The sequence below is a fragment of the Hoplias malabaricus genome, chromosome 4, assembly GCF_029633855.1.
Source record: "Hoplias malabaricus isolate fHopMal1 chromosome 4, fHopMal1.hap1, whole genome shotgun sequence".
In the NCBI taxonomy this organism is placed as follows: domain Eukaryota; kingdom Metazoa; phylum Chordata; class Actinopteri; order Characiformes; family Erythrinidae; genus Hoplias; species Hoplias malabaricus.
The window spans coordinates 23,390,725-23,418,705 of NC_089803.1; the positions used below are offsets into that span (position 1 = coordinate 23,390,725).

The 27,981-nt window shown below is 41.2% G+C and overlaps 3 protein-coding genes across 3 annotated transcripts in view; all 3 read left to right on the plus strand.

The window, feature by feature from the left end:
* LOC136694987 (protocadherin beta-15-like) overlaps window positions 1-27,981 on the plus strand; it is a 73,103-nt gene that overhangs the window by 4,114 nt on the left and 41,008 nt on the right. The window lies entirely within an intron of this gene.
* On the plus strand, window positions 10,112-12,733 carry LOC136695488 (protocadherin beta-15-like). Its single transcript, XM_066669602.1, has one exon. It carries the CDS (start codon window positions 10,276-10,278, stop codon window positions 12,703-12,705), a length of 2,430 nt encoding a protein of 809 aa, XP_066525699.1. The 5' UTR covers window positions 10,112-10,275; the 3' UTR covers window positions 12,706-12,733.
* On the plus strand, window positions 18,453-20,954 carry LOC136694023 (protocadherin beta-16-like). Its single transcript, XM_066667361.1, has one exon. The coding sequence runs from the start codon at window positions 18,492-18,494 to the stop codon at window positions 20,952-20,954; it is 2,463 nt and encodes an 820-aa protein (XP_066523458.1). The 5' UTR covers window positions 18,453-18,491.

The following is a 27,981-nucleotide window of genomic DNA, read 5'->3' on the forward strand; positions in this document are numbered from 1 at the left end:
TGTACCCTCAAGCATGGCCATCACTAGAGATGAATGATTAGGTGAGCTAAGGTTCAACCAGGGGAATCTAATTGCCTCATAGCAGAGCAGCAAATTTCTTTGATGAAGCATAAAATATGCAAAGCAAGGAGCTGCTGTATTTACTAAAAAGACTTTATGTAGTTTGAAATCAAATTGAGCTAAATTCAACAAATTTGAACAAAATATCAATTGCAATTTACACAATTTTGGCTGAACAAAATTAGCTGGGAAATGTTGAATAGAATTTATTCATATTTTATGAGTAACACCAAAGATTAAATGTAAAAAAATGTAATGTAAAAAATGTAAAAATGTAATAGATTTTACTCATTGGGAGGTCTTTAATTTTAATCACACACTTCCGCCCAACGCATTTTAAAACTCGTGAACACCAGCATTGTTGGGTTCTGAACGTCCTCGAACTTCCCAAAGTGAACATCTTTTAAATTATTAATAAGGAAAGAACAATTTTTAATCTAAATATGTGTATTTTGTTTGAGGCGCTGTTAAATGTGGATAAACACAGTTCTAAGCTCCGCATTTTTAATGTGGATCGGTGTGTTTGAGGGGGGGAAACGACAGTTGTTTGTGGATGAAGTTTAACTTGTCTGTAAGTTTTTAATTCACTGCTTGAATTACCAGAGACACTCATTTGTAACTCGAGATGTTTAGTTTTGTATTACTTTCAGTATCGTAGTTAGCCGTCTCCGGAGTTTGGAGGCATTTCCACCTTAAGTGATCCAAACCATTGAACAGGAATAGAGTGATCCTCATTTCTGTTCGTGGTTTTTAACGTTTGGAGTTCTTTTCTCTGTCTAAAAAACACTCGATGCCGCTGCTATGAGCAGGGAGAAAGAGACCTAGGTAACGACTGAGGCGGTTTATTTACTAACACTGGTGCTTCGTAAACACCGTTAAGACCGGTTTCGAGCACAGACTGGAGAGTTAGCAGATGGTGAGGAACAACGTTTGATCAAACAACAAAGTGTTTTTGTGATTACAATCCTGAATTACGGTTTTAAGAAGCTGATGTTGTGCTTTCTGTAGTTTGCATGTCGTTTCATGTGTCTGTTCAGGGTATAATGAAGCTCTCTGTCAGAGTATAGTGCAGCACTAGCTCACTCTCACTTAATACACCGAGTTGCGTTTGAATACAGCAAATTAGAGGACAGTAGCTACACGAAATCAGAGGCAATGATTCGTCTGTTTACTAAACATTTAACATTTTACGTATTATTTCAGCATTCCATACTCAGTATATCAGAATGCATTTTTTCCTAATATCGTGTAGGAACACCTAGCTACATTTGTTTTTATTTTTAATCTCTTTGGTTCCCTGCGAAGTTTAAAAAAATATATTTCCCAATCTCATTTTCTCTTTTCGCGCCATATACCCGATGGTTTCTGTTAAAGTAGACCATTCAGATCACTCTGAATTTTTACTGCGGATGTTATTTCTGTGTCAGAAACGGTGTTATATTCACTGTTTAATTGCACTAATTTGTGTTTCGGACATTTTGTAGCGTTCGAAAACAGGCTGTAGCTGTATGGCTCCCAGTTTACTTTTTTACTGTGAATCTGAATCGTAAAACCAAATTCGAGCGTGACTTGAGGGCACTACTATAAACAATATAATTAGTACTTCTTAAAAGCAAGAAAGTTCCAATTCCAGTCATTTCTATAAAATGTTATGACCCGTGTTTGCTCACTGTCTACAGTCAGGTTTAAATGACTTGACTGTACAGCAAGGTTATGTCTGTTTATATTTTATGTACATAATGTATTTCAAATACAAGATATCATATTTTGTTAACAATTATACCCAGTCAATCTAATTAGGACTCAGGATGCACCTGCAAATAGATGAATAGAAAAGACCAACACTAAAACATTACACTTGCTTATGAAGTTAAAACTAATATTCATCTACGTGCAGGTGCCGGCTGAATCCTAATTAAATTGATCTGGTATAAGATGAGTGCAGTCTCAAAACATTGTTGAGATTTAAGTGCACCAACACGTTTTGACCTTGCATCACATCCCCAAAATATATTCTGCCTGTGATCCGTGATGTAGTTGAATCAACTTTCAATTTTTGTGTGAATAAATGTTGCGAGAGTTGAATAAATGTTTACCTGGTATTATTTTTATGCATATTGACCTGTTGACTCGAACATGGCACAAAAAGGACAAATTAAGTAGATTTAAAATAAAAAAAAAAATTATGGCAACAAAGTGACACGTGATATTATTGAATAGATATGAAGTTGCTATAATTAGTAAATAGAAACAAGCTTTCTCCAAATATTTAGTACATGCTACTCAATTTTATTGCCCAGTGAAGGACTGGCGCCCCCTCCAGGGTGTATTCCCGCCTTGCGCCCAATGATTCCAGGTAGGCTCTGGACCCACCTCGACCCTGAACTGGATAAGGGTTACAGATAATGAATGAATGAATGAATACTCAATTTTTGCCAGATATTTAGTAAATGTAAATCAATACTTGCAAGATATTTAGTAAATATTAAGTTTACTCAGATAAATAGTCCTTTCCTTGTGAAATTATTTTTGAGCTATATTAATTCATATTTAGGCATGTTATTACTAAATCCAACACATTGTAACTGTGCATTTTATTAACATTTACATAATCTTCTTGCTTAAATTTAGTTAATTTATTCAATGAATGTTACTTAAAAGTTGGAAAATTAGAATCTATTCATTAATATTGTGTCACTTTGTTGCGATAATTTTTTAAAGTAACTAATGGGTCACAGTGTACAGGTATCTGTAAAATATACAGTCATGAGTTCAGGAAAGAACACAAACATCAGATCAGTTTGCCCTAAATACTAATACTATTTTGAAGAATTCCCTAAATATGATAGAACTGGAATAAACTCCCCACCATTTGTTAAATATTGCAGTAATAGTATTATTCAATTAATGGAAGTTTTGAGAAGTGAAAAGTTAATAATAAGAATGTGTGAAGTGCCATGATTCTCTTTAGCATTCTTCGCTTTCAATTAGTTAAACTTCATGTGAATTTTATTGTCATTTCATCCATATACAGTGTGAACAGTAAACAGTGAAACAAAACAGTGTTCCTCCAGGACTGACATAATACACAAACCACTCACACAAGATCTACATAGTGCACAACTACAAACATGTTCAACAAGTATAATAACATAAACAATGCACAGTAAACACTAGAGAGGCAGACAGTGCTGTTTTGACCAGTCATAGTGTAATTAATGTGAGTAAAATAAAATGCAGTATAATGTAGTGATATTGTTAAAGAGAATAGAAATGTAAACACTGTACATTAGTGTATTAGATTAAGATATTTAAAATGTTCATAGAGCTGCAATTGCGTTGCATCGCGGGCGCTGTCCACGGTGCTGCAGACATCTCCCGGTAAGTAAGGTTTAGATTGAAACAACGAATATTAAACAATCTGTCGATCTTCGGACATGGTTTATCTTAATCCAAGCAATGATCAGAGCTTTTACTCTACGGTGGACAAAGCCTCCGTCCTTTGCTAATGTATTTTGGTGAGTCTTGCTTTAAATGGAATTAAATTAATAAACTGATACATTAAGTGTTATTCATAAATTAAGAATATTTCAATTCAGCATTAATTCTGCTCTGTGCAGTTCCTAGTTGTGACTCGTGGGGTCGCTGTTCACCTGTAAAGCCTTTGCAGAGACAAAGATATAGCTTTCTCCACCCTCAGCTGATTACGTCTGTCTCTCCTCTGTCTGTCCGCCTTGTTGTAAAAAGCGTCGACGCTCCTGGATCAGTCTCTTCGTGTTCTTCTGTTTAGTTTTTCCTACACTGTGGAATATTGTGTTGTGTGGATGAGGAGGTCATCATCAGTGGACTGCTGTGTGTAATTGTAGAGAATGGAGGACAAACGCTTCTCTGCTGCTGCTCTGACTCTGGGCTTTTGTTTGTTCGTCGTTGCGGCTCGTAGCGCATTTGGAGATGTGAGCTACTCTTTTCCGGAGGAGATGGAACGCGGATCTGTGATTGGAAATGTAGCCAAAGATCTGGGCCTGGATGTGAACAGACTGTCAGCTCGTAAAGCTCGTATTGATACTGAAGGGAACCGAAAACGCTACTGCGACATTAATGTGAACACTGGAGAACTGACCGTAGCGGAGAGGATCGACAGAGAGGCGCTGTGTGGAAGCAAGGCTTCGTGCGTTTTAAAACAGGAGCTGGTGCTGGAAAATCCAATGGAGTTACATCGTGTTATTCTGAATATTCAAGACATCAACGATAACTCGCCTGTGTTTACAAATGAGATTATTAAATTAGAGATAAGAGAGTCTGCGTACAAAGGGGCTTCATTTCCGTTAGATCCGGCTGACGACGCAGACATTGCGCAAAATGCAGTCCAGAGCTACGCGCTTCAGAGGAACGAGCATTTTGTTCTGAATGTTGATTCTAATTCCTACGGACTGAAGTACAGCGAGTTAGTTCTAGACAAAGAGTTAGATCGAGAGCAGCAGCAGGAGCTCACCCTGACTCTGACTGCAGTGGATGGAGGGACTCCACCTAGATCAGGGACTGTAGTCATACACGTCACTGTACTGGATGCTAATGATAACGCTCCAGTGTTTAGTCAGTCTGTTTATAAAGTCAGTCTGCCTGAAAACTCTCCTCTAAACACTGTAGTGCTCACTGTCAGCGCCACTGACGCAGATGAGGGAGTGAATGGAGAAATAATCTTTGGCTTTGGTCACACTTCACGCAAAAATAAAGAGCTATTCTCCTTAGATTCTAAGTCTGGAGAGATCCGTTTGACTGGTCCGATCGATTTTGAAGATGAAACGTCATATGAGCTTCAGATACAGGCTAAAGACGGCCCAGGATTAGCAACATATTCTAAAGTGATTATAGACATTACTGATGTTAATGACAACGCTCCTGTTATAGTCATTAAAACCCTTCACAGCCCAGTCCCTGAGAACGCTGCACCTGGCACAGAGGTGGGCATCATTAATGTACAGGACAGAGACTCTGAGAATAACCAGAAAGTTCACTGCTCCATTCAGCAGAGCGTTCCCTTTAAACTGGTGCCCTCCATCAAGAATTATTATTCTCTGGTGACAACAGGTGAATTAGACCGTGAGCTGGTGTCTGATTATAACATCACAATCACTGCTAGCGATGAAGGCTCTCCACCTTTGTCCTCCTCTAAAACTCTCCACCTGTCAGTAGCTGATGTGAACGACAACCCACCTGTGTTTGAGGAGCAGTCCTACAGCGCTCATGTGAAAGAAAATAACAAAGCAGGCTCCTCTGTTTGTAGAGTAGCAGCAAGAGACCCGGACTGGAGACAGAACGGTACTGTAGTTTATTCTCTTTCTCCTTCTGATGTGAGCGGCGCCCCGGTGTCGTCCTTTGTGTCCATTAATGGAGACACGGGGGTCCTCCATGCAGTGAGGTCTTTTGATTACGAGCAGCTGAAGAGTTTCAAAGTGCTGGTCTTAGCCAGAGACAACGGCTCTCCTCCACTCAGCAGTAACGTGAGCGTGAGCGTGTGGATCGGTGACGAGAACGATAACAGCCCCCAGATATTATACCCCTCTCCGGAAGGACACTCCTTCATGACCGAGATGGTGCCCAAAGCCGCCCAGGCCGGCTCTCTGATGTCCAAGGTGATCGCGGTGGACGCGGACTCTGGTCAGAACGCGTGGCTCTCTTATCACATGGTGAAGGCCACCGAGCCAGGACTTTTCACTATTGGTGAACACAGTGGAGAGATCAGGACGCAGCGGGACATTACTGAATCTGACCACATGAAGCAGAACCTTGTGCTTTCTGTGAGAGATAACGGTCAGCCCTCTCTGTCTGTGACCTGCACGGTGTATTTACTCATTTCTGATAACTTGGCTGAGCTTCCAGAACTGAAGGACATGTCTTATGAGGAGAGCAGCTCCAAACTGACTTTTTATTTGATCATCGCGCTGGTGTCCGTGTCCACTTTCTTCCTCACCTTCATCATCATCGTCCTGGCCGTGAGGTTCTGTCACAGGAGGAAGTCCAGACTGTTGTTTGATGGAGCTGTGGCCATTCCCAGCGCGTACCTCCCTCCAAATTACGCAGAGGTGGAGGGAGCGGGAACTCTGCGCAGCTCCTACAATTACGATGCCTATCTGACCACAGGGTCAAGAACCAGTGATTTCAAGTTCATCACGTCTTACAGTGACAGAACTCTGCCTGCTGACCTCACCCTGAAGAAGACTCACGCCTCTGTGGAGGATCTGGAGGGGTTTGAGGGTGCAGGAAATGACTCTCAGGTATGGTCTTTAGGTTTTTTCAGTTGATATGTCTGCTATATGTGGGTGGTTTTTACTGAGATCACAGTGATGGACTTCATTTTTTAAATTAGCATCAACTTAACACACACCACTGATTATTATCGCTAATCAGTTCACTTTTTAACTTCATCTGACCAGGAACATTCCTGTTTTAAAGCCCACAGCTTTATACCTTTAATAATGACTGTAGACACTTCGTCATCAGTTGCGTCCAGTTCCTTCACCAATTCCTTTGTTGTTGGGGTTGGTCTCATTTGAACCTTTTGGACAAAAAGGTATTCGCCATTGGACTTACTCTACATGTGTTTCCAGAAGAATGTAGTATGGCCCCTGTATCGGTTTTGAAATTGTTCATAAGGAGTAGCCAGGATTTTGTTGGTTAATGATATTGTTTGTGAGGTCTTGACAGAGTTACTTGGATTCTGTCATTGCATCAGAAGTGAAAATGTTACTGGGTGTACAGGCAGACCTTTAAAGGAGCAATCTGTAGGATATTTACTGTACTTAGTCACAAAATGTCCAGGGTGAGTGATCATAGATTAAAGAAACAGTCAAAGCTAAAACACTGCTGCCTCTCACAGCATTGCTAAAGTAGTATATTCTCCTTGAGAACTGCTCAGTCTCATGTGGAGCTCCTATAATCCTGCCCTCTGAGGTCCTGCCTGTGATCCCACCCTCTGTCCAATCACTTTACAGTAAATTTGTGGCCAGGTCTACAGTGTCTCACAGCCATGAAATAACCAAATGACCAGAGTTAATGTCATATTTTTCTGGACCCAAAAAGCCCCATTGCCGTTATAAAAATCTCTATGACCAGAGACGAAGTAAAATGAGAGTAAATATTGGCCTTGAGTTCAAAAACTGGAGGCAGCAACAGAGGCAGAGCTGGCTAATGTCCTCCTGAACTCGTAGCAGAAAATAATTTCTGAAAATACATTGAAGTACAGATTTCTATACATAGAATAAAATGAATAAAAGCCATAGGTTTTGTGTTTTATATAAAGAAAGTGAGGCATAGCGATGCTTGAATGGCGTCAGGACAGGGTTTTGTGTGTTTTATACGAAGAAGGTTAATAGCAACACGATTTAAAGGTGTAAATACCATTGTTTGTTTGTTTTAAAGATTTTGATGCAGATCCATGTGTGTTGGTAGTACACAGCAAATATAAACATTTCACTAGTAGTTAGATATTTTAGTGACATGATGTACACTTGGTCGTGTGTTTTAAATGGATAAGAAGGGAAATAAGAGGTGTTTCAAAATGAGTTTTGTTTATAAACCTAGCACTAGCTTTAGCTTCACATAGCTTTTTAAGGTGGAAATGAGTATTCAATAAGTAGCTGGAGACTCTTGAACTGACCCAATTAAGGTGGAACCAAATGCTTGAATAGAGAATTGTGAATAGGAAGCAACGACATTTTTGGTTGAAGGGACAATAACACCACCCTTATCTAGTCTAAATTCGAATGTGGTTTAGAAATTACATTCTTCTAAGTGCAGGGAAAACGGCGGTGGCTCTTTATATCTTTGCCCTCTACTTAAGTAGGTAAATGTTTAGTGACATCACATACAATTAGTTAGATAAAGTGGAATAACTGTTGCTTCAAAAAGCTTCAAAAGCTATAGCTCTAGCCTCAGCTCTTAAGGTGGAACAGGGAATTCAAGAACCTGGTGAATATCGCCATTAGGACTCGTAATAGAGTCATTCATTCATTCATTGTCTGTAAGCGCTTATCAGGGTCAGGATCGTGGTGGGTCCAGGGCCTACCCAAAATCCCTGGGTGCAAGGAAGGAACACACGCTGGAGGGGGCACCAGTCCTTTACAGGGTAACACACACATACACACACACACAGTCACGACTATGGACACCTTTGAATCACAAATCCACCTACCAACTTGTGTTTTATGACTGTCGGAGGAAACCCATGCAGACACAGGGAGAACACACCAAACTGCTCACAGACAATCACATGGAGCGTGACTTGAACCCACAACCACCAGGTCCCTGGAGCTGTGTGACTGTGACACTACCTGCTGCAACATTGTGCCGCCCTAAATACAGTCACTGATCTAATAATTTACTCCTAATTTGGCCAATCAGAAGCTTGGAGTTCTTCCAGAATTTCAGGGATGGTTTCCCAGGGATTAAGCCTAGTCCTGGACTACACAGCATTTTGAACTGTGATCTTCTATTGACAGGAGTTTATAGTCCTGGACTAGGCTTAATCCCTGTATGTGAAACCCCTCAGAGTCAGAAAAGAGTATGTAATCTTTTCACTGACTGAAACTCTGATGTAGTGAATCAAAGCCACACAGTGAGGTGCTTTAATGTTTTGCTGAATCCAATGTCTTTTCAATAAAACAGGAATTCAGATCATGGAGGGTCTTATAACATCAGTGATTTCAATAATGACTGGTTTATTTAACAAAGAAAAATAAACCACTCCTAATTATTGAAACTCAGGCTTTACCAAGCCAAGCATTTTAAGAGGTACATACAGTGTTTAAGATCTTTACCTACTGTCCATATTTCCTACAGCTACTTAAATAATAATAATAATGAATTAATAAATAAATTAAGACAATTCATCTTTCTCCTAATTTCAATAACCTCTGCATTATTTCCTGTGTCATACATGTGATATTTTCATACATTACACATGTGAAACTCTCACAAGATTAGATTCCACTGCGCTTGCTAAGATCAAAAATATTGTGGAGAAAATTGTTAAAATAAAAGGATGTGTAGAAATTAATTTTATTTCAGTGTTCTAACGTAAAAATCAATCAAATCTTTATGAGAGATCTGTTAATAAACAAAGTGTGAAAAGCCTTGATGCTATTTACCTTCCCTTTGAAAGCATTAGACGAAGTTATTTAAACTCCTTTAAATCAGAAAGTTTTTGAAATTAATTAATGTGTATTATTTGTCGTAATCAGATCAATGCTTATATTTGAGGTGTTTTTTAAATACTGAAATACAATGAGTATAACGTTGATAAATAGGACAGTTTCTCCCCACCGCATCCGCCCTGAATCTCGTTACAGCTTTTCAGAAGCATAATCGTAACTAACAGAATGTTTTGATAAGTGTGTGATTCAGTTGTGTGTGTTTCCAGTTTGCGGGGGTTCATGGTTTTACCACTTTATTCATCCCTTCATGTCTTCTGCCTTTGATCTACTTATTCATTCAGATAATCAATGAAGTAATTCCTGAAAAAGAGTGAATATTGTTCGGATTTGGACAGAAATACTGTGGCGGTTTTTTTGTTTGTTTGTTTGTTTTGCCTGTTTATTCTGCAGTGTGCGCGCGCTGCTCTTATGGTGAATGGATGAATCGATGCGTGCGTTAATGTAAGCAAATGACTGTTTGACAAAAGGCACGGCAGTACATTATCACTGGCGCTGTCCACGGTGCTACAGTTGTGTCGCGGTTATTAAGTTGTGGGCGGGTTCATGCGGCCAATAATAAACAGCCTGTGGTTGATAAGAGTTTCTCTTCAAGGAGCAGAGCTTTTACTCGATTGTGGCCAACGTCTCGTGTCTTCATTAATGAATTCACTATTTCGTTTGTTTGTCTTATTTTAACTGTAGTTTACTGAGTGAACTGATGTATTAAGTCGTATTCAGGAATATTTAAATTCAGCATTAATTCTGTTCTGTGCAGTTCCTGGTTGTGACTCGTGGGGTCGCTGTTCACCTGTAAAGCCTTTGCAGAGACAAAGATATAGCTTTCTCCACCCTCAGCTGATTACGTCTGTCTCTCCTCTGTCTGTCCGCCTTGTTGTAAAAAGCGTCGACGCTCCTGGATCAGTCTCTTCGTGTTCTTCTGTTTAGTTTTTCCTACACTGTGGAATATTGTGTTGTGTGGATGAGGAGATCATCATCAGTGGACTGCTGTGTGTAATTGTAGAGAATGGAGGACAAACGCTTCTCTGCTGCTGCTCTGACTCTGGGCTTTTGTTTGTTCGTCGTTGCGGCTCGTAGCGCATTTGGAGATGTGAGCTACTCTTTTCCGGAGGAGATGAAACGCGGATCTGTGATTGGAAATGTGGCCAAAGATCTGGGCCTGGATGTGAACAGACTGTCAGCTCGTAAAGCTCGTATTGATACTGAAGGGAACCGAAAACGCTACTGCGACATTAATGTGAACACTGGAGAACTGACCGTAGCGGAGAGGATCGACAGAGAGGCGCTGTGTGGGAAGAAAACCGTTTGCGTTTTAAAACAGGAATTAGTGCTGGAGAATCCACTGGAGTCTCACAGAATTAATATAAACATACAGGATGTGAACGACAATACACCCGCATTTAAAAAGGATGTTATTAAATTGGAGATAAGGGAATCAGCAGACAGAGGAGCTCGTTTTCTATTGGAGGAGGCTCACGACGCAGACATCGGAACCAACGCAGTTCAGAGCTACTCAATCGATCAGAACCAGCATTTTACATTAGCTGTCAGCTCTAAAGCAGGTGGGAGGATTTACTGTGAGCTGGTGTTGGATAAAGAACTGGACCGTGAGCAGCAGCAGGAGCTCACCCTGACTCTGACTGCAGTGGATGGAGGGACTCCACCTAGATCAGGGACTGTAGTCATACACGTCACTGTACTGGATGCTAATGATAACGCTCCAGTGTTTAGTCAGTCTGTTTATAAAGTCAGTCTGCCTGAAAACTCTCCTCTAAACACTGTAGTGCTCACTGTCAGCGCCACTGACGCAGATGAGGGAGTGAATGGAGAGGTGCTGTTTGAGTTTAGTCATGTTTCAGAAAGCGACTCATCAACTTTCTCTCTGAATCCTAATTCCGGACAGATAGGTTTAATAGGATCACTTGATTATGAAGAGGAGTCCACTTATGAATTACAGATTCAAGCTACTGATGGTTTAGGGCTGGTGTCCTTTGCTACTGTAATTATAGAGATTTTAGACATTAATGACAATGCTCCTGTTATTGTCATTAAAACCCTTCACAGCCCAGTCCCTGAGAACGCTGCACCTGGCACAGAGGTGGGCATCATTAATGTACAGGACAGAGACTCTGAGAATAACCAGAAAGTTCACTGCTCCATTCAGCAGAGCGTTCCCTTTAAACTGGTGCCCTCCATCAATAATTATTATTCTCTGGTGACAACAGGTGAATTAGACCGTGAGCTGGTGTCTGATTATAACATCACAATCACTGCTAGCGATGAAGGCTCTCCACCTTTGTCCTCCTCTAAAACTCTCCACCTGTCAGTAGCTGATGTGAACGACAACCCACCTGTGTTTGAGGAGCAGTCCTACAGCGCTCATGTGAAAGAAAATAACAAAGCAGGCTCCTCTGTTTGTAGAGTAGCAGCAAGAGACCCGGACTGGAGACAGAACGGTACTGTAGTTTATTCTCTTTCTCCTACTGATGTGAGCGGCGCCCCGGTGTCGTCCTTTGTGTCCATTAATGGAGACACGGGGGTCCTCCATGCAGTGAGGTCTTTTGATTACGAGCAGCTGAAGAGTTTCAAAGTGCTGGTCTTAGCCAGAGACAACGGCTCTCCTCCACTCAGCAGTAACGTGAGCGTGAGCGTGTGGATCAGTGACGAGAACGATAACAGCCCCCAGATATTATACCCCTCTCCGGAAGGACACTCCTTCATGACCGAGATGGTGCTCAAAGCCGCCCAGTCCGGCTCTCTGGTGTCCAAGGTGATCGCGGTGGACGCGGACTCTGGTCAGAACGCGTGGCTCTCTTATCACATGGTGAAGGCCACCGAGCCAGGACTTTTCACTATTGGTGAACACAGTGGAGAGATCAGGACGCAGCGGGACATTTCTGAATCTGACCACATGAAGCAGAACCTTGTGCTTTCTGTGAGAGATAACGGTCAGCCCTCTCTGTCTGTGACCTGCACGGTGTATTTACTCATTTCTGATAACTTGGCTGAGCTTCCAGAACTGAAGGACATGTCTTATGAGGAGAGCAGCTCCAAACTGACTTTTTATTTGATCATCGCGCTGGTGTCCGTGTCCACTTTCTTCCTCACCTTCATCATCATCGTCCTGGCCGTGAGGTTCTGTCACAGGAGGAAGTCCAGACTGTTGTTTGATGGAGCTGTGGCCATTCCCAGCGCGTACCTCCCTCCAAATTACGCAGAGGTGGAGGGAGCGGGAACTCTGCGCAGCTCCTACAATTACGATGCCTATCTGACCACAGGGTCAAGAACCAGTGATTTCAAGTTCATCACGTCTTACAGTGACAGAACTCTGCCTGCTGACCTCACCCTGAAGAAGACTCACGCCTCTGTGGAGGATCTGGAGGGGTTTGACGGTGCAGGAAATGACTCTCAGGTACGATGTCTTCTCATGAATTGAGTTGTGTTTTTCTTCTTCGCTGTTAAGTTCTGAGGGAAGGTAAAAGGCACATTACCAGGAGTTTATTAAGATCTCTGCTTTTGCTTGTTTTTATTTACTATGGTTTATGAAAGTTTCACTGGATCTTTGTTCTTTGATTTGTACATCTCAGGTACTGACTGCTGAAATAATATCAAATACTGAAACTGAATATAATAATAATAATAATAATAATAATAATAATAATAATAATAATAATAGTAATAATAGGGTCAATTCATATAGCAACATTCTAGTGCGCCAGGTTTGTTTAAAATACAGAAAATACAAAACCAACAAACAAGAACATAGTCCCCAAAGAGAAACAAACCACACAGACACTGAATAATATCACACTCAGCACTGATAGGAAAAGTCACGCCAACCAGAGGAAGCAGCGATACACAGGACCAAACACACTCTCACAAATACAGACACTGTCAATACAATGAGCATTAGCACTCACTGACATCAGCGCGGGACATAGACACAGTCGGTGTTGGGGTAGTTACTCAGAAAACTAATCCATTACTGATTACTCACTTCTTAACTACAGTTGTAATGGAGTTGTAATTACCCATTCCATCCTGGAACATTTCATCTCAGACCTCATTACTTTACTTTTAAGTTACATTTTAAACCTCAAACAAACACATTTGAATCTGGAAAGTACAAAAATGATAGGCCATAGTTCTTTCCATAGTTTATTTAGGAACATATAGCATTAGCATCAGCATTAAACTGTATACAATTACTTTCACTATATTTCATGTTACTGTTCTCTCTGAAAATACCTACTGCATATTTCTGTAAACAATATACAATAGTCAAATAAAACTTAAGTGGTCAAAAACACATCGAACTCATGTTCCTGAGCATTACAACTGAATGAACAAACGCAAAGTCTTCATTAATTAAAAGGTACAGAATCCTCAGGGTGCTCTTTTTAAACTGACGTGGAGCTGCCTGAATACAGCTCAGAATCCACTGCTGAAGAACAAGCTATTTGCTCCCTCACCTCTGTAATAGTGGTTCTATATATTTGGTATCACACACACACACACACACACACACAGATATATTTGTGGAAACATGTTCTCCTCCTTCGCCGCTGTATATTAAATGCGTTTGCGCTGCGCTCGTCACATTCTCAGTCACATGATACGCTGTGGACTTAGGAAATGATAATAATGTCATTAAAATTAGATTTTATAGAAAAATGTGAGAAACGAAAGTAACGCAGTCTTTATTTACATATTAACTCTAATGTTATTACAACATATTTAACAGTAATTTGATACATTACTTCATTACGGAAAACTGTAATCACATGACTGTAACACGTTTCTTTGTACCGCGTTACCCCCAACGCTGGAAACAGGAGCAGTGTGGATAATTACAGAAGAAACAAAGAGCACAGGTTTAGACACGGAGTCTTACAGCGGGATGTCTGCATACTCTCGCTCCGTACTGACGCCAGAAAAACCAGGAACGTGTGTCATATTGTCATTGATGAGCAGCAGTGTTCTTTCCTGAGAGCAGTACTTTTCTCTTTTTGGATATTGCCACGCACACCGCTGTGGTTCAGTCTTCTCTACCAACATTGTGGACTTCTACACGCCTTGTTCTTAACATGATCTCTGTGGTCTTTAATGTCCTCTGTGGCACACACTCTTTGACTGTGGATTGGTAGGAATCTAAACTCTTTAGAGAGGGTTTTATACCTTTTTCCAGTCAGATGAGCATCAAATCAAATCAAATTTATTTATACAGCGCCTTTTACAACTGACGTTGTCACAAAGCAGCTTCACAGTTTCAGAACAAAACATTTGAATCAAAGCCCAAAGTGAGCAAGCCGAAAGTGACAGTGGCAAGGAATAACTCCCTCGAGGCTGGAGGAAGAAACCAAGACTCACAAAGGGGACCCATCCTCCTCTGATCAAACTATAGATTGAATTTTAAATGATCACCAATGAAGTGTCATTACGCTACATAATAATAATAATAATAATAATAATAATAATAATAATAATAATAGTGACATCAATTATGGGCCATAATAATAGTGCATCATAATGTAAGAATCAGTCCGAGTGTTGCTAATCTGAGTCCATTTCTACTTCAGTGTAGTTGACCATGGTGAGTGGTCAGAGGCTGGCAGCAATAGATGGAGGTGAGCAGCTGGTCTGGTCTGGTGTAGACTGCAGGAGAATCCAGCAAACAATCTTCCATCAGTGGGCCACCATTTTCTCAGAAAACAGTAAAAGGAAGCAGTTAGTTTAGTTGAGTGCAGCAGAGAATAGGAGTATGTGAATATTTTCTTTAGTGTAGTGACGGATCTGACTGTAACAGACTGGGAGGAGGGAAACCAGAAGGAGCTCAGGCAAAGACATCCTTTCGTTCCAAACAAGAGAAATTGTTCTCAAAACAAGAGAAATTCCCCATGTCCATGAGTTCCTGAAACCACAACCTTAAACTAGACAGAGGTTAGTTGCCAAAGGCTAAACTGAACAAGTGTGTTTTGAGCCTAGACTTAAACATAGTGACTGTGTCTGCGTCCCGAACACTAGCTGGAAGATTGTTCCAGAGCTGAGGGGCTTTGCAGGAGAAGGCTTTCCCCCCGCTGAAGTCTTATGAATTCTGGGTACTAGTAAGAGGCCGGCACCCCCAAGAGTAGTCTTGGTGGTTCATATTGTGTGATGAGGTCTTGCAGGTATTCAGGGGCGAGACCATATAAGGATTTATACGTGAGTAAAAGAATTTTGTAATCAATACGGAATTTAACTGGAAGCCAGTGAAGGGCCGATAATACTGGGCTGATATGATCAAATTTTCTAGTTTTAGTGAGGACCCTGGCTGCAGCATTTTGAATTAACTGGAGTTTACTCAAGTTTCTGCTGGAGCATTCTGATAAAAGTGCATTGCTATGATCTAATCTTGATGTAATAAAAGCGTGAACTAATTTTTCCGCATCTGGGAGGGATAAGGAGTTTCTGAACTTAGTGAGGTTTCGAAGATGTAGGAAAGCTGTTTTTGTGATGTTACCTATATGTTGATCAAATGATAGATCTGAATCAATTATAACACCCAGATTTTTAGCTGATGAGCTCGGGAGAACAGGGAAGTCAAAATTATGTATTAAGTCTGATACCTTATTTATAGCAGGTTTTGGACCTAGAAGGAGAACCTCGGTTTTGTCGCTGTTTAGCAGAAGGAAATTGTATGACATCCAATGCTTCACTTCTTTAACACAGTCCTCCATTTTCTTTAGTGTAGGTTTGTCGTCTGGTTTGGCTGATATGTATAACTGTGTGTCATCTGCGTAACTGTGGAAGGTAATGCCATGCCTGCTAATAACTCTGCCCAGCGCAGCATGTATAATATGAATTGTAAAGGTCCTAAAATGGAGCCTTGGAGAACTCCAAATCTCATTTTTGTATGAACAGAAGAAACATTATTTACGTTTACAAACTGATAGCGATCTGTGAGGTAAGACTTAAACCATGATAGGGCTGTTCCTGTTATTCCAACCATGTTTTTTAATCTTTCTAGCAGAATAGTATGATCAATTGTATCAAAAGCTGCACTGAGGTCTAGTAGAACTAGCATGGATACGCAGCCTCGATCAGAGGCGAGAAGAAGGTCGTTTGTTATCTTAACTAAAGCCGTTTCGGTGCTATGGTGTGGCCTAGAACCAGATTGAAATTTTTCATATATGTTATTCTTATGCAAGTATGACCTAAGTTGTTGGGCCACAACTTTTTCTAAGATCTTAGATATGAAGGGAAGGTTAGAGATGGGTCAGTAATTGGATAGTACACTAGGATCAAGATTCGGTTTCTTGATCAGGGGTTTAATAACTGTTAGTTTAAATGCTTTGGGTATGTGACCCAGTCTAAGGGACGAATTTATGATTGTTGAGATGGGATTGATTATGACTGGTAATACTTCTTTAAATAGTTTTGTTGGTATTGCATCAAGTGTGCAGGTCGTACAATTTGACGAGTAGATGATTTTCTCCAGTTCTAGCTGTGGTAGTGGGTCAAAGTCCTTTAGTCTTTCTTCTATGTTTTGTTCTATATCATCCACACCAGATGACAGACAGGCTGGGTTTAGTAATATGGTATTTATTGTTTGTCTAATATTTTCAATCTTGTTGTTAAAAAAGTCCATAAAAGCATTGCTGGTGTGAACGGCTGGGATCTGTGGATCAGTAGCTGCCCGATTGTTTGTAAGTTTAGAGATTACATTAAAGAGTGCTCTAGGACTGTCTTTATTATTTTCAATCAGTGAGGACAGATGTGCTGAACGTGCATTGACGAGTGCCCTTCTATATTCGATAAGGCTGTCTTTCCAGGCACAGTGAAATACTTCCAGTTTAGTCGACCGCCATTTCCGCTCTAATTTCCTTACGGTTTGTTTTAAGGTGAGTGTTTCTTCATTATACCAAGGAGCGAGTTTTTTCTGTCGTAGCTTTTTACGCTTAAGTGGTGCTACACTATCTAAAGTTGATCGAAGTGTGTTATCTAAATCCGTTAGTCTGTCAACAACTCTTCCTGAGCTTCTTACAAATCTCCATTGTTCATGTCACGATACACTTCCACAAACATCTTTTTATAAAGCACTAACTTCGATAGATCCCTGATCTTGAAATAAATTGTAAATCTAAAATGTTTTTGTTAGATTTTGTTCATAAACAATTTCAATACTCATTTTTTTATGTCATAAACAATCTTCACAGGTTTTCCTCTCTCAGAGTTCCCTGCATTGCATTTACTATTAGTTTTGTGAGAGCAGATGATCAAGGAGGTGTATGTTTTTCTAAGTTGAATCACAGTTATGAAATTTAAAGCTGTCTGTAGTGTTTATATTTCTGAGCCGTTCTGCTGTGTTTCTGACGCGGTAAATAAATGACGATGACATAAGACACACAGTCCTTACTCCATCCATCCTGTAATACATCATCACAAGTAAAGTTTCAGAACTGACCTCCACCACTGCTCTATGAACAAATGCCATATAGTGTTGGACCTCTCTGTGTGTGCTGATGTGTTAACTCTGTTCATGCCATAGTCGTGTTGTATGACTTGGTATTAACTCGTGAACACTTAATTTTCGGTGATGTAAAGGTTTGTGGTGTTTCTACGGCATTCACTGCGCTCTGTGGTGGTGAGTGGATGCTTGTGTTTTCCCTAATGACAAAATAACTTCTGTCTTTAATCTGATGAATAGATGTACAGCGCGTTAACGGTGGCGCTGTCCGTGGTGCTGCAACGCTTTTTTCTTAAGAAACTGTGGTTTAATGCATTCAAAAGTAAACAGTGTGTTCTAAGCAAGTGAAAATATATCAGACAAGAAACAGTCAGAGCTTTTACTCTGCGGTGTGTAATCTCCGAGTTTCTTCATTGATTCCTTTATGTGTTGTTTTGTTGAATAAAATCTTAAATTAACTGCAATCCGTTGGTTTGATACTTTGATTAATATCAATTATTTAAAACATTAATTCTGCTCTGTGCAGTTCCTGGTTGTGACTCGTGGGGTCGCTGTTCACCTGTAAAGCCTTTGCAGAGACAAAGATATAGCTTTCTCCACCCTCAGCTGATTACGTCTGTCTCTCCTCTGTCTGTCCGCCTTGTTGTAAAAAGCGTCGACGCTCCTGGATCAGTCTCTTCGTGTTCTTCTGTTTAGTTTTTTCCTACATTGTGGAATATTGTGTTGTGTGGATGAGGAGATCATCATCAGTGGACTGCTGTGTGTAATTGTAGAGAATGGAGGGCAAACGCTTCTCTGCTGCTGCTCTGACTCTGGGCTTTTGTTTGTTCGTCGTTGCGGCTCGTAGCGCATTTGGAGATGTGAGCTACTCTTTTCCGGAGGAGATGAAACGCGGATCTGTGATTGGAAATGTAGCCAAAGATCTGGGCCTGGATGTGAACAGACTGTCAGCTCGTAAAGCTCGTATTGATACTGAAGGGAACCGAAAACGCTACTGCGACATTAATGTGAACACTGGAGAACTGACCGTAGCGGAGAGGATCGACAGAGAGGCGCTGTGTGAAAAAAAGGCTTCGTGTATTTTAACGCAGGAATTAGTGCTGGAGAATCCATTAGAATTACACAAAGTTCTCTTTATCATTGGGGATGTAAATGACAATTCACCGCGTTTTGAAACGGACCTGATTGATTTAGAAATACTTGAGTCTACAGCTAAAGGAGCAGTTTTTCTATTGGATGAAGCTGTCGATGCTGATATTGGACAGAACTCGGTTCAGTCATACTCACTACAGACAAATCAGCATTTTATTTTGAATGTGAAATCAAACATGGATGGCGGCAAATATGGTGAGCTGGTGTTGGATAAAGAACTGGACCGTGAACAGCAGCAGGAGCTCACCCTGACTCTGACTGCAGTGGATGGAGGGACTCCACCTAGATCAGGGACTGTAGTCATACACGTCACTGTACTGGATGCTAATGATAACGCTCCAGTGTTTAGTCAGTCTGTTTATAAAGTCAGTCTGCCTGAAAACTCTCCTCTAAACACTGTAGTGCTCACTGTCAGCGCCACTGACGCAGATGAGGGAGTGAATGGGAAAGTAACTTATGCACTGGGTCATGTTTCCAAAAGAGTGGACGAATTGTTTTCTATTGATGCTCATAGTGGAGAAGTTACTGTGAGAAGTTCTATTGACTTTGAAGAAGACACAAAAATTGAGCTAAAGATTTTGGCAAAGGATGCGTCTGGTTTAAAATCTTACTGTAAAGTAATAATAGAAATTATTGATGTTAATGACAATGCTCCTGTTATAGTCATTAAAACCCTTCACAGCCCAGTCCCTGAGAACGCTGCACCTGGCACAGAGGTGGGCATCATTAATGTACAGGACAGAGACTCTGAGAATAACCAGAAAGTTCACTGCTCCATTCAGCAGAGCGTTCCCTTTAAACTGGTGCCCTCCATCAAGAATTATTATTCTCTGGTGACAACAGGTGAATTAGACCGTGAGCTGGTGTCTGATTATAACATCACAATCACTGCTAGCGATGAAGGCTCTCCACCTTTGTCCTCCTCTAAAACTCTTCACCTGTCAGTAGCTGATGTGAACGACAACCCACCTGTATTTGAGGAGCAGTCCTACAGCGCTCATGTGAAAGAAAATAACAAAGCAGGCTCCTCTGTTTGTAGAGTAGCAGCAAGAGACCCGGACTGGAGACAGAACGGTACTGTAGTTTATTCTCTTTCTCCTTCTGATGTGAGCGGCGCCCCGGTGTCGTCCTTTGTGTCCATTAATGGAGACACGGGGGTCCTCCATGCAGTGAGGTCTTTTGATTACGAGCAGCTGAAGAGTTTCAAAGTGCTGGTCTTAGCCAGAGACAACGGCTCTCCTCCACTCAGCAGTAACGTGAGCGTGAGCGTGTGGATCAGTGACGAGAACGATAACAGCCCCCAGATATTATACCCCTCTCCGGAAGGACACTCCTTCATGACCGAGATGGTGCCCAAAGCCGCCCAGTCCGGCTCTCTGGTGTCCAAGGTGATCGCGGTGGACGCGGACTCTGGTCAGAACGCGTGGCTCTCTTATCACATGGTGAAGGCCACCGAGCCAGGACTTTTCACTATTGGTGAACACAGTGGAGAGATCAGGACGCAGCGGGACATTTCTGAATCTGACCACATGAAGCAGAACCTTGTGCTTTCTGTGAGAGATAACGGTCAGCCCTCTCTGTCTGTGACCTGCACGGTGTATTTACTCATTTCTGATAACTTGGCTGAGCTTCCAGAACTGAAGGACATGTCTTATGAGGAGAGCAGCTCCAAACTGACTTTTTATTTGATCATCGCGCTGGTGTCCGTGTCCACTTTCTTCCTCACCTTCATCATCATCGTCCTGGCCGTGAGGTTCTGTCACAGGAGGAAGTCCAGACTGTTGTTTGATGGAGCTGTGGCCATTCCCAGCGCGTACCTCCCTCCAAATTACGCAGAGGTGGAGGGAGCGGGAACTCTGCGCAGCTCCTACAATTACGATGCCTATCTGACCACAGGGTCAAGAACCAGTGATTTCAAGTTCATCACGTCTTACAGTGACAGAACTCTGCCTGCTGACCTCACCCTGAAGAAGACTCACGCCTCTGTGGAGGATCTGGAGGGGTTTGACGGTGCAGGACATGACTCTCAGGTACGATGTCTTCTCATGAATTGCGTTGTTATTTTCTCCTTCTCTGTTAAGTTCTGAGGGAAGGTAAAAGGCACATTACCAGGAGTTTATTAAGATCTCTGCTTTTGCTTGTTTTTATTTACTACGGTTTATAAAAGTGTCACTGGATCTTTGTTCTTTGATTTGTACATCTCAGGTACTGACTGCTGAAATAATATCAAATACTGAAACTGAATATAATAATAATAATAATAATAATAGTAATAATAGGGTCAATTCATATAGCAACATTCTAGTGCGCCAGGTTGGTTTAAAATACAGAAAATACAAAACAAACAAACAAGAACATAGACCCCAAAGAGAAACAAACCACACAGACACTGAGTAATATCACACTCAGCACTGATAGGAAAAATCACGCCAACCAGAGGAAGCAGCGATACACAGGACCAAAACACACTCTCACAAATACAGACACTATCAATACAATGAGCATTAACGCTCACTCTCACTGACATCAGAGCGGGACATAGACACAGTCGGTGTTGGGGTAGTTACTCAGAAAACTAATCCATTACTGATTACTCACTACTTAACTACAGTTGTAATGGGATCACTTTACCCATTCCATCCTGGAACATTCCATCTCAGACCTCATTACTTTACTTTTAAGTTACATTTTAAACCTCAAACAAACTCATTTGAATCTGGAAAGTACAAAAATGATAGGCCATAGTTCTTTCCATAGTTTATTTAGGAACATATAGCATTAGCATCAGCATTAAACTGTATACAATTACTTTCACTATATTTGATGTTACTGTTCTCTCTGAAAATACCTACTGCATATTTCTGTAAACAATATACAATAGTCAAATAAAACTTAAGTGGTCAAAGACACATCGAACTCATGTTCCTGAGCATTACAACTGAATGAACAAACGCAAAGTCTTCATTAATTAAAAGGTACAGAATCCTAAGGGGGCTCTTTTTAAACTGCCGTGGAGCTGCCTGAATACAGCTCAGAATCCACTGCTGAAGAACAAGCTATTTGCTCCCTCACCTCTGTAATAGTGGTTCTATATATTTGGTACACACACACACACACACACACACACACACACACACACAGATATATTTGTGGAAACATGTTCTCCTCCTTCCCCGCTGTATATTAAATGCGTTTGCGCTGCGCTCGTCACATTCTCAGTCACATGATACGCTGTGAACTTAGGAAATGATAATAATGTCATTAAAATTATATTTTATAGAAAAACGTGAGAAACGAAAGTAACGCAGTTTTTATTTAGATATTAACTCTAATGTTATTACAACATATTTAACAGTAATTTGATACACTACTTCGTTACAGAAGATTGTAATCACATGACTGTAACACGTTCCTTTGTACCGCGTTACCCCCAACGTTGGAAAAAGACTTAACAAACCGTAGGTCAGGAGGAGTGTGGATAATTACAGAAGAAACAAAGAGCACAGGTTTAGACACGGAGTCTTACAGCGGGATGTCTACATACTCTCGCTCCGTACTGACGCCAGAAAAACCAGGAACGTGTGTCATGTTGTCATTGATGAGCAGCAGTGTTCTTTCCTGAGAGCAGTACTTTTCTCTTTTTGGATCTTGCCTCGTACACCGCTGTGGTTCAGTCTTCTCTACCAACATTGTGGACTTCTACACGCCTTGTTCTTAACATGATCTCTGTGGTCTTTAATGTCCTCTGTGGCACACACTCTTTGACTGTGGATTGGTAGGAATTAAGGATGTATATCTTCACCACTAAGGTCAATTCGATACACATCTCGATACACTGCCACCGATACGATATAATTGCGATACACTGAAACCCCTTGTCGATACGATGCGATACAAATCACTCCTGTTCATGATATGATGCCATTCAAAAATGATTTGATAACGATATGACTTAATTATATGAGGATTCGGTTTGATAAGTGATCATTCGATACAGTTAGTTGTGGTTTGAGGATGTATTGGCCTAACCCATCAGTTATCTTAACTCAATAGCACAATTCTACTTTCCTCTATAACAATTTAAGGGATGTATGCATCTGGTTGTTTTCAATGGAGCTTTTAATTTATTCAACTGAATTATTCAGTTATATTCTCCATCTATATTTATACAAAACATATAAAACATAAGATGAACAGTTTTTAAAGTACTGTATTAACAATGTGCATAGTGAAAATTATGATCTGCAACACAGTCTGCTAGACTTAACTTACACAAGGTTTCAGATAGTTGACTGACTGAGTAGTAAACATAAATGGCTCTAATTCCATTTTCCATCCCATCCATCCATTATCTGTAAGCGCTTATCCAATTTAGGGTCGCGGGGGGTCCAGAGCCTACCTGGAATCATCGGGCGCAAGGCGGGAATACACCCTGGAGGGGACGCCAGTCCTTCACAGGGCAACACAGACACACACACATTCACTCACACACTCGGACACTTTCGAGTCGCCAATCCACCTGCAACGTGTGTTTTTGGACTGTGGGAGGAAACCGGAGCACCCGGAGGAAACCCACGCGGACACGGGGAGAGCACACCAACTCCTCACAGACAGTCACCCGGAGCTGGAATCGAACCCACAACCTCCAGGTCCCTGGAGCTGTGTGACTGCGACACTACCTGCTGCGCCACCGTGCCGCCTAATTCCATTTTATAAATAAGAATTAAATAACAACGTAAAAATAAAACTATTATTGCAGCAAGTAGCAGCTGCTGTAAACAATACTTTCAGTAATGTGCTCAAATAGAAGTATTGCTTTTCAAATTGCAATGTCCATAGTACTCCTGTGTACTTAGGGAAAAAAAATGATTGAGTGATTTATATTAGAAATGGAACATGTAAACAAAAAACATCAACTGGCAATCAAACAATGCTAAAAGTGCCAACACCTTTCTTCACTTCATGATTTATCTCACATGGCTTAGTGTAAGGTTTTTCTTTAGAAATATTAACTGGTCAACATGTTCTGGGAGTAGCAGACTACGCTGAGCAGTCACGATGTCACCGGCTGTACTGAATACACGTTCAGATGGAACACTTGTTGCAGGGATAGATAAGTAGCTTTTGGCCAATTTGGACAAAAGAGGGAGATCCACCTGCTCTTTCCACCACTGCAACACATCACCATGCAGATCTAAACAATCCCTCCCCCTGTACTTGGCAGTTTCCTCCTTAGCTCTTTCTCTTGAACTCTTCTTCTGTGCTCTTGGAGAGGAGAAACTTCCAAACATCAGGTCCAGTGCTGACTTCTTCATGGGAGGCTCTGGGTCATCATCTAGAAAAGAAAATAGAAATTTAATACAATTTTATATCCAAATACATTTGAATAAAAACAAACATTTACCCTCGTCTTCCTCCTCTCTGTGGGAGCTCTGTTCATTCTCTGGGTTGGTTGCCTGTTTTTCATTCAGCCTGCCATCCTCTTCTGCCTGAGAATAATGAGCAGATATAAACAATTACATTTATTTTACTAAATCATATAAAACACATCAGTTTGACATGGCAGAATGAATTAAGGAATAAGAATAAACGTAATGAGCATATTACCATGTTCTCCACTTCAGCTGTTATTCCCAGGTATACGGTGTCCCTGGTGTGGTCATCATCCAGAAATTCCAGTGCCTTGAAGCGGGGGTCAAGTGCTGAGGCTTTCCAGAGAAAGTCTTGAATGTATGTGTAACGAGTGCTGAAGTCTTGTCAAAACTTATCTTTCATCTCAGAGATGACTGGCAGGTCACTGTCATCAGGATTAAAATGCTCCAGCAGTTTGGCCAGTGTTGGGGCGATGATGGAAATAGTGGGGGTCTTTTCTTCACTGAGACACTTGGTTGCTGTTTTCAGTGGTGTCAGCAGCTTAATGATCTCAGGAATCAAGGTAATGTCCTCCTCAGTGAGATCAGGTAGGTTCTCTCCTCGAGTCCTTGACTTCATCTTCCGCGTTGTCAAAGTCACAGCAGCCTGCTGCTCCCACAAACGCTCCATCGTGTCCAAGGAACTGTTCCACCTTGTGGTGACATCATGAATCAACTTGTGGTCTTTTAGTTTTAACTGGGCTTGCATTTCATGCAAAGCTCCACAGGCTTTGGGGCTTTTGTGAAAGAATGTTACAAGTTTCCTTATCTTAACCAGCAGTGCTGAAACAGTTTCAACCTTGAGAGCTTTTTGGGAGGACAGATTAAGAGTGTGAGCAATGCATCTGATGTGTGGCTCCATGTCTGCACCTGCTCCAGCCAGTAGCATGTGCATTGTCAGTTACTAAATCAGGCTTCTTGTCTTCAAGTTTCCATTCACTGCAAACATCACACAGAAAAACTGACAGATTCTGTCCAGTGTGGGCTTCATCATATATTCTTGTTTGTAGAACATAGTTTTTCATATTCCACTCATTATCAATATGATGTGATGTGACTGTGATATATGAATGAGTGGCACATGATGTCCAGCCATCCACAGTGATAGCAACTCGTTTGGCATTACTGAGGGATTCCATCACCTCTTTTTTCACTTTTATGTACAGAACAGGAATTTGTGTGTCAGTAAAAAAATGCCCTTTGTGGTATTTTATACCTTGGGTCTAAGATGTGGACCAGTTGTTTAAATCCCTCATTCTCTACGACGCTGTAGGGCTGAATATCTTTGCAAATAAAGTAGGCTATGGCATCAGTTATGGCTTGGGAGCGAGCAGAGTTAGCTGCCAGGGGCGTGTTTTGCCTAAATAAACTTGCGATAGACCTGTCACCGCCTTTGCTACTGCTCAGTGTGGCTCGTGTTTCAGCAGGATCCGAAGAAAACGAGGGGGTAGCAGCCGCAGAGATGTCCACACCGTGCCGTCTTTTCATGTGTGTCGCCAAGTTCGTTGTGCTACTAACGTATTTGATAGCCCCACGGCATTGTTTGCAGATTGCGTGCGTCTTGTCAAGTTGACCACCTCGCTTAAAAAACCCGAAATATTGCCACACGTTTGATTTGTGTGTCTTTTTTGGTGCATTAAATATCTCTTTGTCGTTGCTAATGTTCTCGTTTCCCTCCATATTTGTTGTGTACGTCTGCGTGCTTGCGTCAGTACCTGAGGACACGATGGTGCATTTATGTTGCCTCGAAAAAAAAAAGAAATCAATAAAAATAAAAAATATGTTGCCTCTGAAAATACGTTAGAATAAGGAAGAGATACTGGAAAACAAAACACCCGATTTAACCATGGTATTTGCCGATGCAAAAAGGCTAGAGGAGATGCACCGTAAATTTTCGCCCACAAATTAAACCCGATGCACGTTGAATCTACCGGTGCAGTCGAATCGCAGACATGTGCTGAACCACCGATGTGAATCTCCCCATCCCTAGTAGGAATCTAAACTCTTTAGAGAGGGTTGTATACCTTTTTCCAGTCAGATGAGCGTCAACAACTCTTTCTGCGCTTCTCACAAATCTCCATTGTTCATGTCACGATGCACTTCCACAAACATTCTTTTATAAAGCTCTAACTTTGATAGATCCCTGATCTTAAAATAAATTGTAAATCTAAAATGTTTTTGTTAGATTCTTGTTCACGAAGAATTTCAATACTCTCTTTTTTATGTTATAAACAATCTTCACAGATGTTCCTCTCTCAGAGTTCCCTGCATTGCACTTACTATTAGTTTTGTGCGAGCAGATGTTTCGTTAGAGAAGTTTATTTTAATTGCGCCTTTTTTTTCTTCTATTTCCTAAACTCTAATGGATATTTGGTGATGGCAGCTTGGTGTTTATATTTCTGAGCCGTTCTGCTGTGTTTCTGACGCGGTAAATGAATGACGATGACATAAGACACAACCTCTCCACTCCATCCATCCTGTAATACATCATCACAAGTAAAGTTTCAGAACTGACCTCCACCACTGCTCTATGAATAAAAGCCGTGTAGTGTATGACCGCTCTGTGTATGCTGATGTGTTAACTCTGTTCATGCCATAGTCGTGTTGTATGACTTGGTATTAACTCGTGAACACTTAATTTTCGGTGATGTAAAGGTTTGTGGTGTTTCTACGGCGTTCACTGCGCTCTGTGGTGGTGAGTGGATGCTTGCGTTTTCCCTAATGACAAAATATCTTCTGTCTTTAACCTGATGAATGGATGTACAGCGCGTTAACGGTGGCGCTGTCCGTGGTGCTGCAACGCTTTTTCTTAAGAACCTGTGGTTTAATGCATTCAACAGTAAACAGTGTGTTCTAAGCAAGTGGAAATATATTTTCTGACAAGAAACAGTCAGAGCTTTTACTCTGCGGTGTGTAATCTCTGAGTTTCTTCATTGATTCCTCTATGTGTTGCTTGTTGAATAAAATCTTAAATTAACTGCAGTCCGTTGGTTTGATACTTTGATTAATATCAATTATTTAAGAACAATTATTTTCGACATTAATTCTGCTCTGTGCAGTTCCTGGTTGTGACTCGTGGGGTCGCTGTTCACCTGTAAAGCCTTTGCAGAGACAAAGATATAGCTTTCTCCACCCTCAGCTGATTACGTCTGTCTCTCCTCTGTCTGTCCGCCTTGTTGTAAAAAGCGTCGACGCTCCTGGATCAGTCTCTTCGTGTTCTTCTGTTTAGTTTTTCCTACATTGTGGAATATTGTGTTGTGTGGATGAGGAGATCATCATCAGTGGACTGCTGTGTGTAATTGTAGAGAATGGAGGACAAACGCTTCTCTGCTGCTGCTCTGACTCTGGGCTTTTGTTTGTTCGTCGTTGCGGCTCGTAGCGCATTTGGAGATGTGAGCTACTCTTTTCCGGAGGAGATGAAACGCGGATCTGTGATTGGAAATGTAGCCAAAGATCTGGGCCTGGATGTGAACAGACTGTCAGCTCGTAAAGCTCGTATTGATACTGAAGGGAACCGAAAACGCTACTGCGACATTAATGTGAACACTGGAGAACTGACCGTAGCGGAGAGGATCGACAGAGAGGCGCTGTGTGGAAGCAAGGCTTCGTGCGTTTTAAAACAGGAGCTGGTGCTGGAAAATCCAATGGAGTTACACCGTGTTATTCTGAATATTCAAGACATCAACGATAACTCGCCTCTTTT

Coding starts and splice junctions, on each gene's coding strand:
- LOC136695488 (XM_066669602.1), top strand. CDS start 10,276: ATGGAGGACAAACGCTTCTCTGCTGCTGCTCTGACTCTGGGCTTTTGT.
- LOC136694023 (XM_066667361.1), top strand. CDS start 18,492: ATGGAGGGCAAACGCTTCTCTGCTGCTGCTCTGACTCTGGGCTTTTGT.